Genomic DNA, 13,846 nt, shown 5'->3' on the forward strand with positions numbered 1-13,846 from the left:
AGATGTAAAGGATGGAGGGATGTCTTCCGCCCATTTACTCATCACTGTCTTATCAAATTTTGTATGCTCAAAGCTTTGTCTGACTGCGGCATAATGTCTTAATTAAAATTGAGATTTAGGGCATATGAATTGAAGATAAATAAATAATAATCTAAATAAATATCTACTTTAACTATTATCGTCTTTTTAATAAGTGTGATGGGGTTTTGGCTTGAATCTAGCATGGTGAAACAGCAGTAGATTTACACGCAATAGTGACCTGCGTGTGACTCAGTGTTTTGTGATGTTAGTGGGATGCGTTGGTTGTTTGATGGTAAATAAAGCGTCTGTTCGCTGTGATCCAGTGATCAGATTCTCTGAGATTTCTCAAATGAGCAGGTACAAACTCACAATAGGCCCCGGCAAACACACACACACCCTCTTTCAATCATTGTAGGATTTTATGAGCATGATTTTAGAGTCATAAAAATATTCCTGTCCCACGCGTTCCAGTGTGTTGCTATGGTAACAAGTGCTGACTCCACGGATAAGACTGATCTTTAGCTTCATACACTCAGCAGCTATTCAGATGCTACGCAGCACCACCTCAGATCACACACAAACTCTGAGAAGAGTAACTTTTCTTGTTTTTAGATGTTGTGTGTATAAAACCTTTTAAATTTCATGGAGTTGTACAGCATTAGTCGCTTATGCCGATCCCATTCATGTCTGTATTCTTTTTATGTTGTTGTACATTATTGTAGTTTTGTGTTTGAAGTTAAACCATTATCTATTACTACAGTTTGTGATGATGGGAGGTGGTTGTGGTTCTCGATTGTTAAAATCTTCATTCAGAGTGAGAATGCAATGCATCTTTAGTAGAGCAAAGGCTGTGACTCTAAACCACTTTCTCTTCCCTTCTCTTATTCTGTGTCTCTCTTTTGTATTTTTGGTTGTAGAAATAGAGTAGTACGGCTGCTCAAGGCTTCGGGGAAATCTCTTTTGCTTTACAAAACAGTTTTTCCACATTAGCACTTTTGTTTCTACGCTGCTGTTTACTTTCAGCCAAGTACGTGTGAGTGTGTGTGAGTGTGCGGGAGTATGCATGTGTGACGGTGTGTGTGCATGTAAGAATGTTTATTTTGGGTTTATTGGGTGTTTAATCATGAAGCAAAGTAAAATTGATCCATAAATGTTAGTGGTGTGATTGTGAATCATAAGGAATGTTCTAGTAATTGTAATTCATTTTGAAGAAAGAAAGTATAGACAATATTTGAAAACTCTGAATTGAATTGCATTCACTCCCCCTCAGCACTCGTTTGTCAAATTATGTTGAACCGAACAAAATATTGCCCCGTCTAGCACAGGTACGTCTGTAAGATGTCTGCTAAAGATCTGGAAAACATTCGGTGTGTAAAAACATCTGCTGAACATCTTAGAAAGAGCAGTTTTACATCCATTCTGAATCATAAACATCTAACAGACGTCTCTGTGACATATTGCAGATGAGCAAACTATGTCTTCCAGATGTCAATGCAGACATCAAATAGACGTCTGTCAGATGTTTTTGTGCAATCAGGGGTGTTTTTCTTTTACATGCTTTTTAATACATTAGTAAGTATTCATGTGGAAAGATATATGTATGCAAAATGTATTTTCACCCACATAATTTAACATAACAGTCAAAACCAATTTTATTCAGTTTAACTTTTCTCACATTGTATGTCACAGTTTTTCACTATAGTTTAGAAAATCTTTATAAAATATGACAAAAACTCGAGTTAAACTGTCAGAACAAATTCATCTTGATAATGTCAGATAACTTTAATAGAAAGGTATGTAATGGATGGATAAGGGTGAATAGTGGTGAGCTGTTAGAACACAATTAGATAATACCAATTTAGGGCAACCAATTACCAGGCAATGCTAAATTTTGTTCTGTCTGTGCTGTAAAAAGTAAGCATTAGCAATGAAAGAAAAAACACTGAAGCTAAACATAGTCAGGCCATTGTGTCTAAATAATCTGGTCTCAAAGTGTTTTCAAGTGTTTTGTTACTTGTAATCCACTATTATTAATATGTCAGTTTACATTATTTTGTTATCCTCACTTACATAAATGAACTACATTGTCCAGCACCCACTAGTAAAATAAAATATATATATCCGGTGTATTTCTAAATACTTTTTGGTTTGACTGTAATTTTCTATGTTTTCTGTTAAAAAGTATAAATTCAATGAAATGCGTTTACACTTTTAAATGGTGTCGTCTGTTTATACTCATTAGAGAATTTATAGTTCTTCAGAAAAAAGCAATCATAACCACCTCCAACTCCATGTGGATTTACCAGATCTGCACCCACACACACCTCCAAGCACACCGGCCCCAACTAATGCAGTGGATTAAAAATGTAATGAAATAAAGTGTGTCCTTATTAGTTAATTATTCCCATCTCTCTGGGATAACCCCGCAGAGACAAACACACGTTTTATTACAGAATAGACGCACACACACGCTGCCCTTGCTCTGTTATTGATGTTGTTCAATGCGTCATTTCGGACATTGCTTATTCCGGCAACATTCACACCTGCTGAGTGAGGCCTTTTGGCTATTTGCTGTGTGGACCTTAACTGTTTTACCATAGTACACCACACACACACACACACCGCTCACAAATATAACAAAGGGTAATGGCTTTATTTGCAGAATTCTCAGATGAGCTTGCTTTGAACTGCTCATACCAATGTATAAAACTATACAATTATACATATATTGTTTGCTTGGTTTTCACTAATTCATTCTCTTTTCTCCTCTCTTACAGGTGGCACGTGGTACCAAAGATAGCCCAGTGCTGGATTCCAGAGGGATAGCTAGACAGCACAGACCCTTGAGGTGAAGGAGGGTGCATGGATCGCTTAAGGACAAAGACATATGCCTACCTCTGGTTGGGCGTGGTCTCCGTGGCAACAGTTTTCCTCTGTGCAGAGGCCGGAGCCACGCCAAGCCCAGCCCTCCATAACAACATCACATGTACTGATAAGGTAGAAAGATGCCAACCTGGCATCATCTTACCCATCTGGTACCCCGAGGACCCCTCCATGGGAGACAAGATTGCCAGGGTAATTGTGTACTTTGTGGCGATGATCTACATGTTCCTCGGGGTTTCGATTATTGCAGATCGCTTCATGGCTGCCATTGAGGTCATCACCTCTCAGGAAAAGGAAATCATCATCAAACGTCCCAATGGCGAGACCACGACCACGACGATCCGAGTGTGGAACGAGACTGTGTCCAACCTGACGCTCATGGCATTGGGCTCCTCCACCCCCGAGATCATGCTCTCCGTCATCGAGATATGTGGACATGAGTTCCATGCTGGTCAGCTCGGCCCGGCCACCATCGTAGGCAGTGCTGCCTTCAACATGTTTGTGATCATCGGCCTGTGCGTGTTGGTGATCCCTGATGGTGAGGTTCGGAAGGTGAAGCACCTGCGTGTGTTTTTTGTGACGTCAGCATGGAGCGTGTTTGCCTACATCTGGCTCTACATGATCCTGGCCGTGTTCTCGCCCAATGTAGTGCAGGTGTGGGAAGGTCTGGTCACCCTGGCCTTCTTCCCCATCTGTGTCATTTTAGCGTGGGTGGCCGACCGGCGCCTGCTCTTCTACAAGTTCATGCACAAGAAATATCGCACGGACAAGCACCACGGCGTCATCATCGAGACGGAGGGTGACCGCTCCAAAGGCATCGAAATGGACGGAAAGATGATGAATTCTCATTTTGTAGATGGAGGAGCTGCCAGTAACTTGATCGGCCTGATCGAGGGAAAGGAGGTGGACGAGTCTCGCAGAGATATGATCCGTATCCTGAAGGATCTGAAGCAGAAACACCCAGAGAAGGAACTGGACCAGCTGGTGGAGATGGCCAACTATTATGCACTGTCACACCAACAGAAAAGCAGGGCATTTTATCGTATCCAGGCCACCAGGATGATGACAGGGGCCGGGAACATCCTCAAGAAGCATGCGGCAGAGCAGGCCAAACGTAGCACAAGCATCCAAGAAGTTCATGTTGAGGAACCCGAGGAGTTTGTTTCCCGAATTTTGTTCGAACCCGCTGTTTATCAGTGTCTGGAAAACTGCGGTGCTGTTCTGCTCACGGTAGAGCGTAAGGGTGGCGACATCGGCAAGACAATCTATGTGGATTATAAAACAGAGGACGGTTCAGCGAACGCTGGAGCGGACTATGAGTTTACAGAAGGCACCGTGGTGTTCAAACCTGGCGAGGTCATCAAAGAGATCTCTGTTGGCATCATCGACGATGACATCTTTGAAGAGGACGAGCATTTCTTTGTGAGGCTCAGTAACGTGCGTGTACTGGAGACCGAGGATGAGGTGCTGTCACCCAGTAGCCTGCCATACCCAATGGCCTTGATAGGATTCCCTGCTGTCGCCACGGTTACCATCCTTGATGATGACCACGCGGGCATCTTTACCTTTGAAAGTGAGTCGATGCACGTGAGTGAGAGTGTGGGCATCATGGAGGCGAAAGTGTTGCGGACATCAGGTGCCAGAGGAACAGTCATCATTCCATTTCGTACTGTCGAGGGACTTGCTAAGGGTGGAGGAGAGGACTTTGAGGACGCGTACGGAGAACTTGAGTTTAAAAACGACGAGACCTGGTAAATATGCTTTCCTTCGAATATGTGTTTTTTTTAACGTAAAGGGATAGAATAGTTTGCCCAAAAAATTAAATTCTCTGTTGTTGTAAACTTTATTTACTTTTGTAAAAAAAATAGCAATTTGATACAGAGTCACCTCGGCTGTCAAGCTTCAAAAACACACCCAAAAACAACAGCATGTTGTTGTATGACAGAGAAGGCTTGAAATACAGACAGATTAACAAATAAACCATTTGTTTGTTGCTGTACTTCATATAAAGATTCATATGAGTGTGTGTAGATAATGACAGAAATTAATTTTGGGGTAAACTATTCCTTTAGGGTTGTGAATATATGTCCGTTTGTGTCCAGATTAGTGAATTTTGAGTTGGTGTCGGTTGCTAGTCGTGTCTGGTCACGTGATGCTTCGCTGCAGTGAGAGTAGTGAAAGGGCACATGTACAGTGTATAGCCGAAAGCTGTGAAGCTTTGTTTCTTGATGCTTGATTTTTTGTCTGGCTGTAAATAATCTGAAGTGACAGACAGCAGTCAGGATGGGCGATCTGTGCTTGTTTACCTTCAGAGGAATAATATGATTTCCTAACTAAAATACACACAAGCAAGATCCATGTGCATGTGGATGGTGAATGTCAGTGAAACGGGCATTAGCATTGTTGGTTTGTTTAAATCTAAATAGTGTTTCACTGTGTTTTCATTTTAGTTGTGAATACAGTAACATGCAATTTAATCACTGTGACATATACACATTGCTCTGTTTAACACACACACACACACAGTAAGCTTTGGGGAGGAAGGGGGTGTGTCGTAGGTTTCTTTCTGGAACGTTGGAGTTTAATTAATCCACTTCATTCATATGAGGATTGGGATGAGATCCAGTAATATAGTAACAGAAACAGAGACATGTGGAGTGTTGGTCCAGTCGTGCTGCTGGATATTAATAGTTCAGTAAGAATGTTTTGCTCCCCATCTTTTGCAGTCCATATGTTCCTCGAAATGTTAAAAGCAGGAGGGTGTTTAACTGTATGAAACAACTGCTACTAGTATTAAAAGTTATAGAATGTTTCAGTTTTTTTATTTTTATTTTACTAGTAGGATATTTTAGAAGCAATTTCTCTTTAATTTATTAATTGAATGAGTTGTCTAATAATGCAGAGGGAATTAGAAAAAAGGAGATCAGCAAAGGGTCATTAACAAATTTGTTATACATGCATAGAAAATTACATAGTAGACATCGAGGAGACACAAGGGGACTAGTCCAGGGAGTGAATTTAGAAGATTGTTGAAAAGAGAGAATGTAGAGGAATTCCATCTTAATTTGAAATAGCTGATCTGATGTTAAAAAAAAAATTAAAACAGTCTCAACATGGGAATATGTACCTTAAATATTAATCACAAAAAACAATTCTCTGCAGCTGGTCATGAAAAATAATGATATATTATTAAGAAGTATTAACACGGTCAATTATGTAAAATATGTGGGAAACGTGTTGAAAAAAATTGTGATATTTAATTTATTAGAAAGAATTTTCAAATCCGTTTGAATTATTAGTGAATTTCATTAAAAGTGAATTCTGTTTATATTTGAAGTGTATTTTTTTTTTCAGAATATCATAAATATCATACATGACAGGAAACAAAAAGTCTGGGAACCCTAACCCTTAACTTATATATACTAACTTGTGTGTATAGATATATATATATATATATGTGTGTGTGCAAAACTCAAATGCAAAGTTTTTATGTGTGAATATGTGTGTGTCGGTCGGGGATCTCCTTCTAGGCTGGTGCTTGCTATATTCCCATGATGCTGCAGCACGATGCACCAGAATGCACCAGGAACCAATTCTCTCTCTCTCACTCTTTTTCCTCTTATTCTCTCTTGCTTTCATTTCAGAGGTCCGGGACTATCTTTCTGGCCCAGTTTTTAAGATGCTGTTAGCAGAAATTTATTATACAGCTTATGTTATTTGTTAATTTTGCTGTTTGTGTAAAAAGGCTTCGTCTGAGTTATTGTAGTTTATTTATAGACCAGCTTGCGAGACGCCTCTGGTCCAGAAGCACTACCTGTTTCAGTTTTTTGGTTTGTATTTTACATATATATTTACGTTATTAAGTATTTAATTAACTCTTCTTTTGTAGTGTTTAAAACTAGTATCCATAATTTTGAGTTGGTGTAGTTTGCAAGTAGTTTTAAAGTCCCATTGAAATAAAAATAACAATTCTTATTTTTTCATGAAATATTGCAGCGTTTATATTAAATAGCTTATCAATGTAGGTCGTTCTGTTTTTAATATTTATGTACCCTCATAATCTTCTGTTAAAATCTGAAAATGCACTTTAGCCCTGAAATGACAATCCATTTAAATGACGTAAATTATACGGCTTGGCCACAGCAGAGCCATTGAGAGAGAGAGTCGCGTCAACTCTGTTGACTTTTTTTCACAGCAATAGCGGTTCATGGAGGCTCTCAATAGTTCTCCGGAAGTTACTAGTAACGCATGAACCTGCGACTAAACAGACCTACTGAGTTAAACTTCTAACCCATTTAAAGATGAAAGCCATTTAATGAATAAGAAAATAAAATAAATAAAGCATTTAAAGAGAAAACATAACTTCCTGGAAGTATCTGAAAGCTCCATGAATCACATGACACGGGCTCTCAATAGTTCCCGGAAGTTACTAGTTACGCATGGAGCTGCGACGAAACAGACCAACTGAGGTAAAAGCCATTTAATTAATACAAAAAATAATGAAACAAAACATTCAAAGAGCAAACATGCTTCCTGGAACTATCTAAAGTCCCGATGAATCACATGACGGTCCAGCGTTTTGGACTTCCGTTGACAGAACTCTCTCAATGGCTCTGGACCAGTGAATCCATTAACTCCTCCCCTTCAACTGTCAGTCTGCTGCCTTTTCATTTCAAAATCAATGCAGCAGCTGTTTTTACACATCCAATCAATTCACAGTGAAAAACGCAAACCACGCCCACTTTTATTCTCCTTTGTAATTCCTTTTCACTTGTAAATGTGTCAGAATGCTGAAGTAAAAACGTTCGCAACGTCGAGTTCACAGGATTTTTATTTAGTGACTCTAGTTCACTTGCTGTGCATCTTGTGCAATCTTTGCATTTCCATAAATCAAAACGTAAAGCTTTAACATATTTCCAAAACCAGTTGTCAACTGTCAGCTCTGTTTCTTGTTTCACATGCAAAGAGGATGCTTACATAAGCTGTAAAAACAGCCCTTTTAATTAAAAGGGTCAGCGAAAATAGTCATATAAAAGTAAATTATGACTCTTCGGCACAGCAATGTCTTTACATTTAAGCAGACTTCAGGGAGAAAACATAAATAATGAAAATGTATTGTAGGTCAGCAGAAAGAGATTCTAATCCTCCTCTGATTGTCCTCTAATTCTTTGTTTTCCCTCGCTCGCTTCTCTTTGAACATTCAAATCTTTTTTGTAAGTCTGCAGTTAATGCGGTGCTCCTAGCACAATGAATCATTTAGATAAGTAAACATTAGTAATTAATTAGTAGGTGCTTTCACAGAATACACTTTAAAGTGTTTCGATTTCAGCATAGACAACGACTTGCTCAAGACATTTTAGCAGGCAAAACATTGTGTTTGGAGATATTGTGCTTCTATTCATTGTAAGAGTGTGTGTGATTTGGAGAGTACTCTTGTTGTATTGCAACAATTGTAGACATCAGCTTGAACATCTAGCGACCGTGAATAAAAAACCTAGAGAGAATGAGAGAGAGAGAGAGAGAGAGAGAGAGAGGAGGAGGAGCAGATGAGGAGAACTGATTAAATAATGGATTGAGCTCAAAATAAGATGAATACATGAATACATTTTCATAATTTAGGAAAAAATGATAGGATGAAAGGGGAAAAAGAAATTATTAGATAAAAGTACGTCAGCTTTTAAAAACATTTTCTTAATTAGTTAGTATAAAATCAATTTACTTAATCTACATATATTCTTGAAATTGTTCGCTGCATTTCTCACAAATGTCACCAAATGTAGTTAGTGTCTTTAGTCTTGAGAAAACTTCATAGGTAACAAAAGACAAGGATAGGATAACTTCAAAACTACAACAAAAAAATCCTTAAAATTGCTTTCTTGTCATTTTTATGAGTCAAAAACTATAGAGTGAGTTGAAGACTTGAGTTGAAGAAGGTACTTGTGTTCTCACGAGGAAGCCTCTGGTTTAATGGCAGGAGTGTGTGATGTTCCTCAATAAGAGCTGTATGGTGGCACGCTGTGTGAAAGTGTGTGTATCCTTGGGGCGGCAATTCAATCTGTAGGAGTTTAAATTTAGTTTGATCCCAGCTCACTCTTTAACTGTCTTTGGACAGGACTAGTTTACCCTGAGGAAGTCAGTTAAGTGTGTGTTCTAACACAACCTCTGTTAAAAATGACTGCGCAAATTGCCTACTGTTTCTCAGCAAACTCACAGTGTGAATCGCATCCTTTATGGAAAGAAATGTGTTGTTTTTAAATTGTTTGTTCATATATCACGTTATGTAAAATGAAAATTAAGGCTGCGATCTGTAACATTTATATTTATATCGTGATCTCTGCATGTTCCTTCATGTACCCTTTATGTGAGTTAAAGTGATGTCCCCTTCATTTCAAGATTTCCCCTAAAAATCTTACTCGACAGCTCAAATTATGAATCATTATCATAAGCTTACCATTGCGAACTGGGGTAAGGGAAAGGAGACAGTTTTTTGCACTTTTAAACATTTTAATGCACTTTCTGAACTGATATTTTTCTTTTCATGTTTTTTTGACCAAAAAGGTTACAGATTGCAGCTCTTAAATATTAAAGGGACAGTTTTCCCCAAAATAAAAATTCTGTCATCATTTACTCACCCTCGAGTTGTTCCAAACCTAAACTGTGTCCTTTCCTGCATTATTGCTAAATATCTTCTTTTGTGTCCAACTTTACATTTGAAAAGTAGTTTTTCCTACTATGGTAGGCAATGATGGCCAAGAAATGTTTGGTTACCATCATTCTTCCTAATAACGTTCCTTTAAGGACAGTCTGATCGTGGTCATTTGAAGAACAAATGTTAAGGACGTTTTTCATGTCTTTGTATATATCGTGAGCCATAATCCACCTTAAATACTGTTTAAAGTCATTGTGAGATTTATCCCGGGTCATAGTCAAAACAAGAACATGGCCCACAATGTTTCATTGAGCGTCTTACCACCGAGCCATTGTAATTAAAATCCACAGAGAAAGTGCCGTGGAGCCCCGTGGTATTCCTTTTGTGATCTTGAGATAGTTGGTCTGAACACTGGCAGTAACATTCAGAGTGAGATCGATCGATGAAATAATTACAGCACCATCTCACCGTGAAACAGGTTCCCATCCGTGAGTCTGTCTACTGAGGTTTTCCACCGAGACAATGCTGATAAAGTACATGCTTGTAATGGTCACTCTGCGGCTATGACGATTTGTCTGATCGTACTGGAACAATTTGTGGCATCCAGCAATGTTGCTTTCTGAAATATATTTGAATATAGATATATATTGTTATAGATTACTTTTTAACCAAAAGTCATTGCATTAATTGCCAGTATACTTGAAATGTGTATTATATTGGGAGTATACGTATAATAGAATTAATAGATTTTCAGTTTCTCTAAATGTGTATGTGTTTAGGTATTATAGACATTTTTGTTTAGTTCTGTGAACTACTAACAATATTTCTCCCAAATTTCTAGCAAAAATATTGTTTCTATTTGCATTTATATGCAGAAAATGGTCCAAATCAAAGAAAAGATGCCTGTATTTTTTCAGACCTCAAACACTGCAAAGAAAACAAGTTCATATCCACTTTTAATCAACACAACAATAATATGTCTGCATTTTTTTAGGGAAAGTTCATAATCTTTTATGTGATAACCTTGATTTTTATCACCATTTTTTCTTGTGTCTTGTCATGCTGTCAGTCTTTCACATTGCTGTTCGCTGACTTTGTCACTCCTGAGGTTTGATTTTGTTGAATTCAGCAGACACTGGACTGGAATTGACAGAATACAACTAGAATTCCGGATTGAATGAAAATTTGTCTGTAAATAAACTGTATGTACGACTATATTGTGAATATTTAGAATATCACCCAGCTCTAAACACGTAGCCAGACATGTGTCAAGTATCACAAGCATCACCCTCTCCATCCCATGAGCAGTTCCCATGGTGACGGGGGCCTGTGGGTTGCAGGTTAATCAGAGGGTAATGGTCTGGCCTCTTATAGTTCAGTACAGACATGGCCCCATCAAAGTCTCAAAGAAAAGGGGTTCAGCATAGGGCTAGCAGCTAGCTAAGCACGTTTTAAGCGCCTCTAGCGCTAACTACCCTGGGGTACGAGGTTCCGGTTTGTTGTTAATAGCCGCCAATGGACAGTCGCCTGAGGTTAGCTCCAGGAAACAACGTTAACAAGACTAAATTATCTCGTGTAGAAACTCTCGCACATTCTTACCGGCCTCTCTAGAAGAGCGTACAGGAAGAGAGAAAGAGAGAGTGAGGAAATACAGGATAAAGTAGCGGGAAAGGCTGGAAAGTGTGTGTGCAGCCAAAGCTTTGCTCCTTTTCAGCTAAAGGAAGCTTTGTCTCCTTGGCAACCACAGAGAACACGAGCTTGCAGGCATGTGCGTGCACTGTGTGTGTGCATGTGTGTTTCTGTTGAGTCAAATTAGTCTGTGAACGTGTATCTCTTGTTGTGTGTGTATTTGCCCATCAGTGCAGACATGTATGCGCTCGCACAAACACACGCGTATACTCCTGCAAATGCACACTTTTCACTGCAGGGTTTATTTTTAGCACGTGTCTCTTATATAATCAGGGTGACACTGGGGAGAACACAAACCCTCTCTCTCTCTCTCTCTCTGTCTCTATCTCTCTCTTTCATTTCCTCCTTACTCTTCATTTGTGTGTGTGTGTGTGTGTTGTAGGCAGATGAGATAGAGGTTTTCTAAAATGCATATTTTGTGATGCAGTAATGATGCTCAAGAGTGTCTCTGCGCCTGTAGCTTAGAATTACTGAATATAGACGATGCGATAGCATGACCAGTACACACAGAACACCTCACAAACACACTTTGGATCAGTATCACCTTATTTGTGCATCTAAAAGCATACACAAACATGCATACTGTGGCCACATGACTTTGAATCGATAGCTATGTTTGGAATGGAATACTACATACTATTTTTAAAATAGCGTGCGGTATACTGTGCACGGTTTAGGAATTTTCTGTATGGATGGAATACCCTAGCAAGTAGATTTTACGATACGTGCAGATAGAACCAGCACACTGCATTGAATATAGTATCCCACATTGCCAAGTGCTCAGCTTGACCTTTTATGTTCAGTGGGACCAATTAACCTGAAGCTATAGCGAACGTAGTAAATACTGTGTAGAATGCAGAACGCAGCAGACTAGTCGGCTTATTCCATTCTGAACAAAGCCCATAGTTGAGTTGTGTCTTTCAAAAAAAATGTTTGTACCTCATATCTTTTTTTTTCTTTCTGTCCTCTTCTTATGTCTTCTTTTTACTCTATTTTAAATCGTTACATATGTGATAATGTTTATGTTTTTAAACACTTGCCTGTAATTTTTAGATGATCCCTTGATGAGACTGTGCAGGTGCTTTTGAAACTCTTCAGAAAAGTAGTTCAGTGTGTCTCAAAATATTGAAGGTTTCGATTTGTACGAATATAGCATTATGAGAATCTAACACTGGGATTCTGGTGACAAGCAGTTTGTCTGTTTAAATAGAATGTTTAATATACTTTATTAGAATTTGCTGTATAATATGTATAACGAAATGTGTGTGGCCAGATTTTGAGTGCTCATTTTTTATTGTGGTTACAGCAGTTTAGGACAACAGTAACATGGAATCTTTATAAGCTAACATCACATCTGTGTGAACAGCTTCAAACCTTGCAAATGAATGTCAGTTTTGTTGTCTGTATATTATGTGATGCAAAATATTTAGTATGTACATTGCATAAGCAATTTCTATCTCATCTGATGTAAAGTGTCTTCTGTGGAAGTATCAGGCAGCATTAGTCAGATGTTCAGGCCTGTCTTTAGATTTGCCTTCAAACATCCTCAATGATGACAGAAACTGTTGAGTTTGAACTGATGTTTGTGGTGGTTTTGGCTTCTCGGGTGACTGTGTGGTGTTGCTGTTTTCATGCGTCTTTAAAAATAATTCAGATTTCCATTTCAACAGGTTTCACAGCAGGTGTGTTTGTAAGTGGAAGGAACCTGTTGAACTCTGCGAATATGTTGGCGGTGCAATTTTTGTGAGATTTGATTATGTTATGAAGAGTGATGGAGGTGGAGTGAAGACTGATGAATCTCATAGACTGCAGATGTTGGTTATCATTCACCTAAAAACATGGAGGTTGACAGTTAAATTGTGAATTCAGCCGCACGTTTTGGATTTGAAACACCACATAAAATAAAGGTCACTTTGCTTTAAATGGATAATTCACCCAAAATCCTCTGTAGAGGATCCAATTTAGAGGCAAAACCTAGGAAGAATAAATCATGACTACATCTTGATTTTGGGTGAACTAAACCGAACTTTTAAATATGTGCATTCTCATACGTGTGTATTGCATGATTCGGATTTGAGATTCTGAGGGCAGGTGCAAGGTTTAGGTCCATTTGCGGTCAGTCCCAACAGTGGGTCGGGTCATTGGAGCTTTGAGCAGGTCAGAGAAATACCAGAAGCTAAAGAGAGGGATGCCACCACAAGAGCAGTAACTTTTTTACTCAAATTTTAATTGTTCTGCACACATACACTCATTATTTTGCACCTCAATGAACAATGTAGCTCAGGCAAAGTTATGTCACATTTGCTTTGTTTCTTCTTTATTCACTAGTATTGTAAGCATTATCTACTAAGATTAAAGAACCCCTAGGGAATTTCTAAAGCTGTATGTTACATGTATTTTCAAAAATGTTATTTTTATTTACATGATTCAGGTTAAAACCTGTAAACTGTCGTAGCCCTATTTGAGCCTTCACTTGAAAACGCATGTTGGACTCATGAATTCTTTGGAATACAAACTTACGGTTAGTCTCGTTTGAAAACAGAAAAGTAGCTGATAATTGCCAAAAATAAAGCACACTTTAAAAATTTAATTAGAGGTATGTTT

General features: G+C 38.6%; 1 protein-coding gene across 2 annotated transcripts in view; it reads left to right on the forward strand.

The window, feature by feature from the left end:
* slc8a3 (solute carrier family 8 member 3) overlaps positions 1 to 13,846 on the forward strand; it is a 33,966-nt gene that overhangs the window by 5,905 nt on the left and 14,215 nt on the right. For both annotated transcript variants that reach the window (XM_056761300.1, XM_056761301.1), the window contains exon 2: positions 2,799 to 4,655. In XM_056761300.1, the coding sequence (XP_056617278.1) occupies positions 2,884 to 4,655 (1,772 nt within the window). In that variant the 5' untranslated portion in view covers positions 2,799 to 2,883. The remainder of the gene's footprint in view (positions 1 to 2,798; positions 4,656 to 13,846) is intronic.

This window comes from Triplophysa dalaica, chromosome 11 (genome assembly GCF_015846415.1).
Source record: "Triplophysa dalaica isolate WHDGS20190420 chromosome 11, ASM1584641v1, whole genome shotgun sequence".
NCBI classification, from domain to species: Eukaryota; Metazoa; Chordata; class Actinopteri; order Cypriniformes; family Nemacheilidae; genus Triplophysa; species Triplophysa dalaica.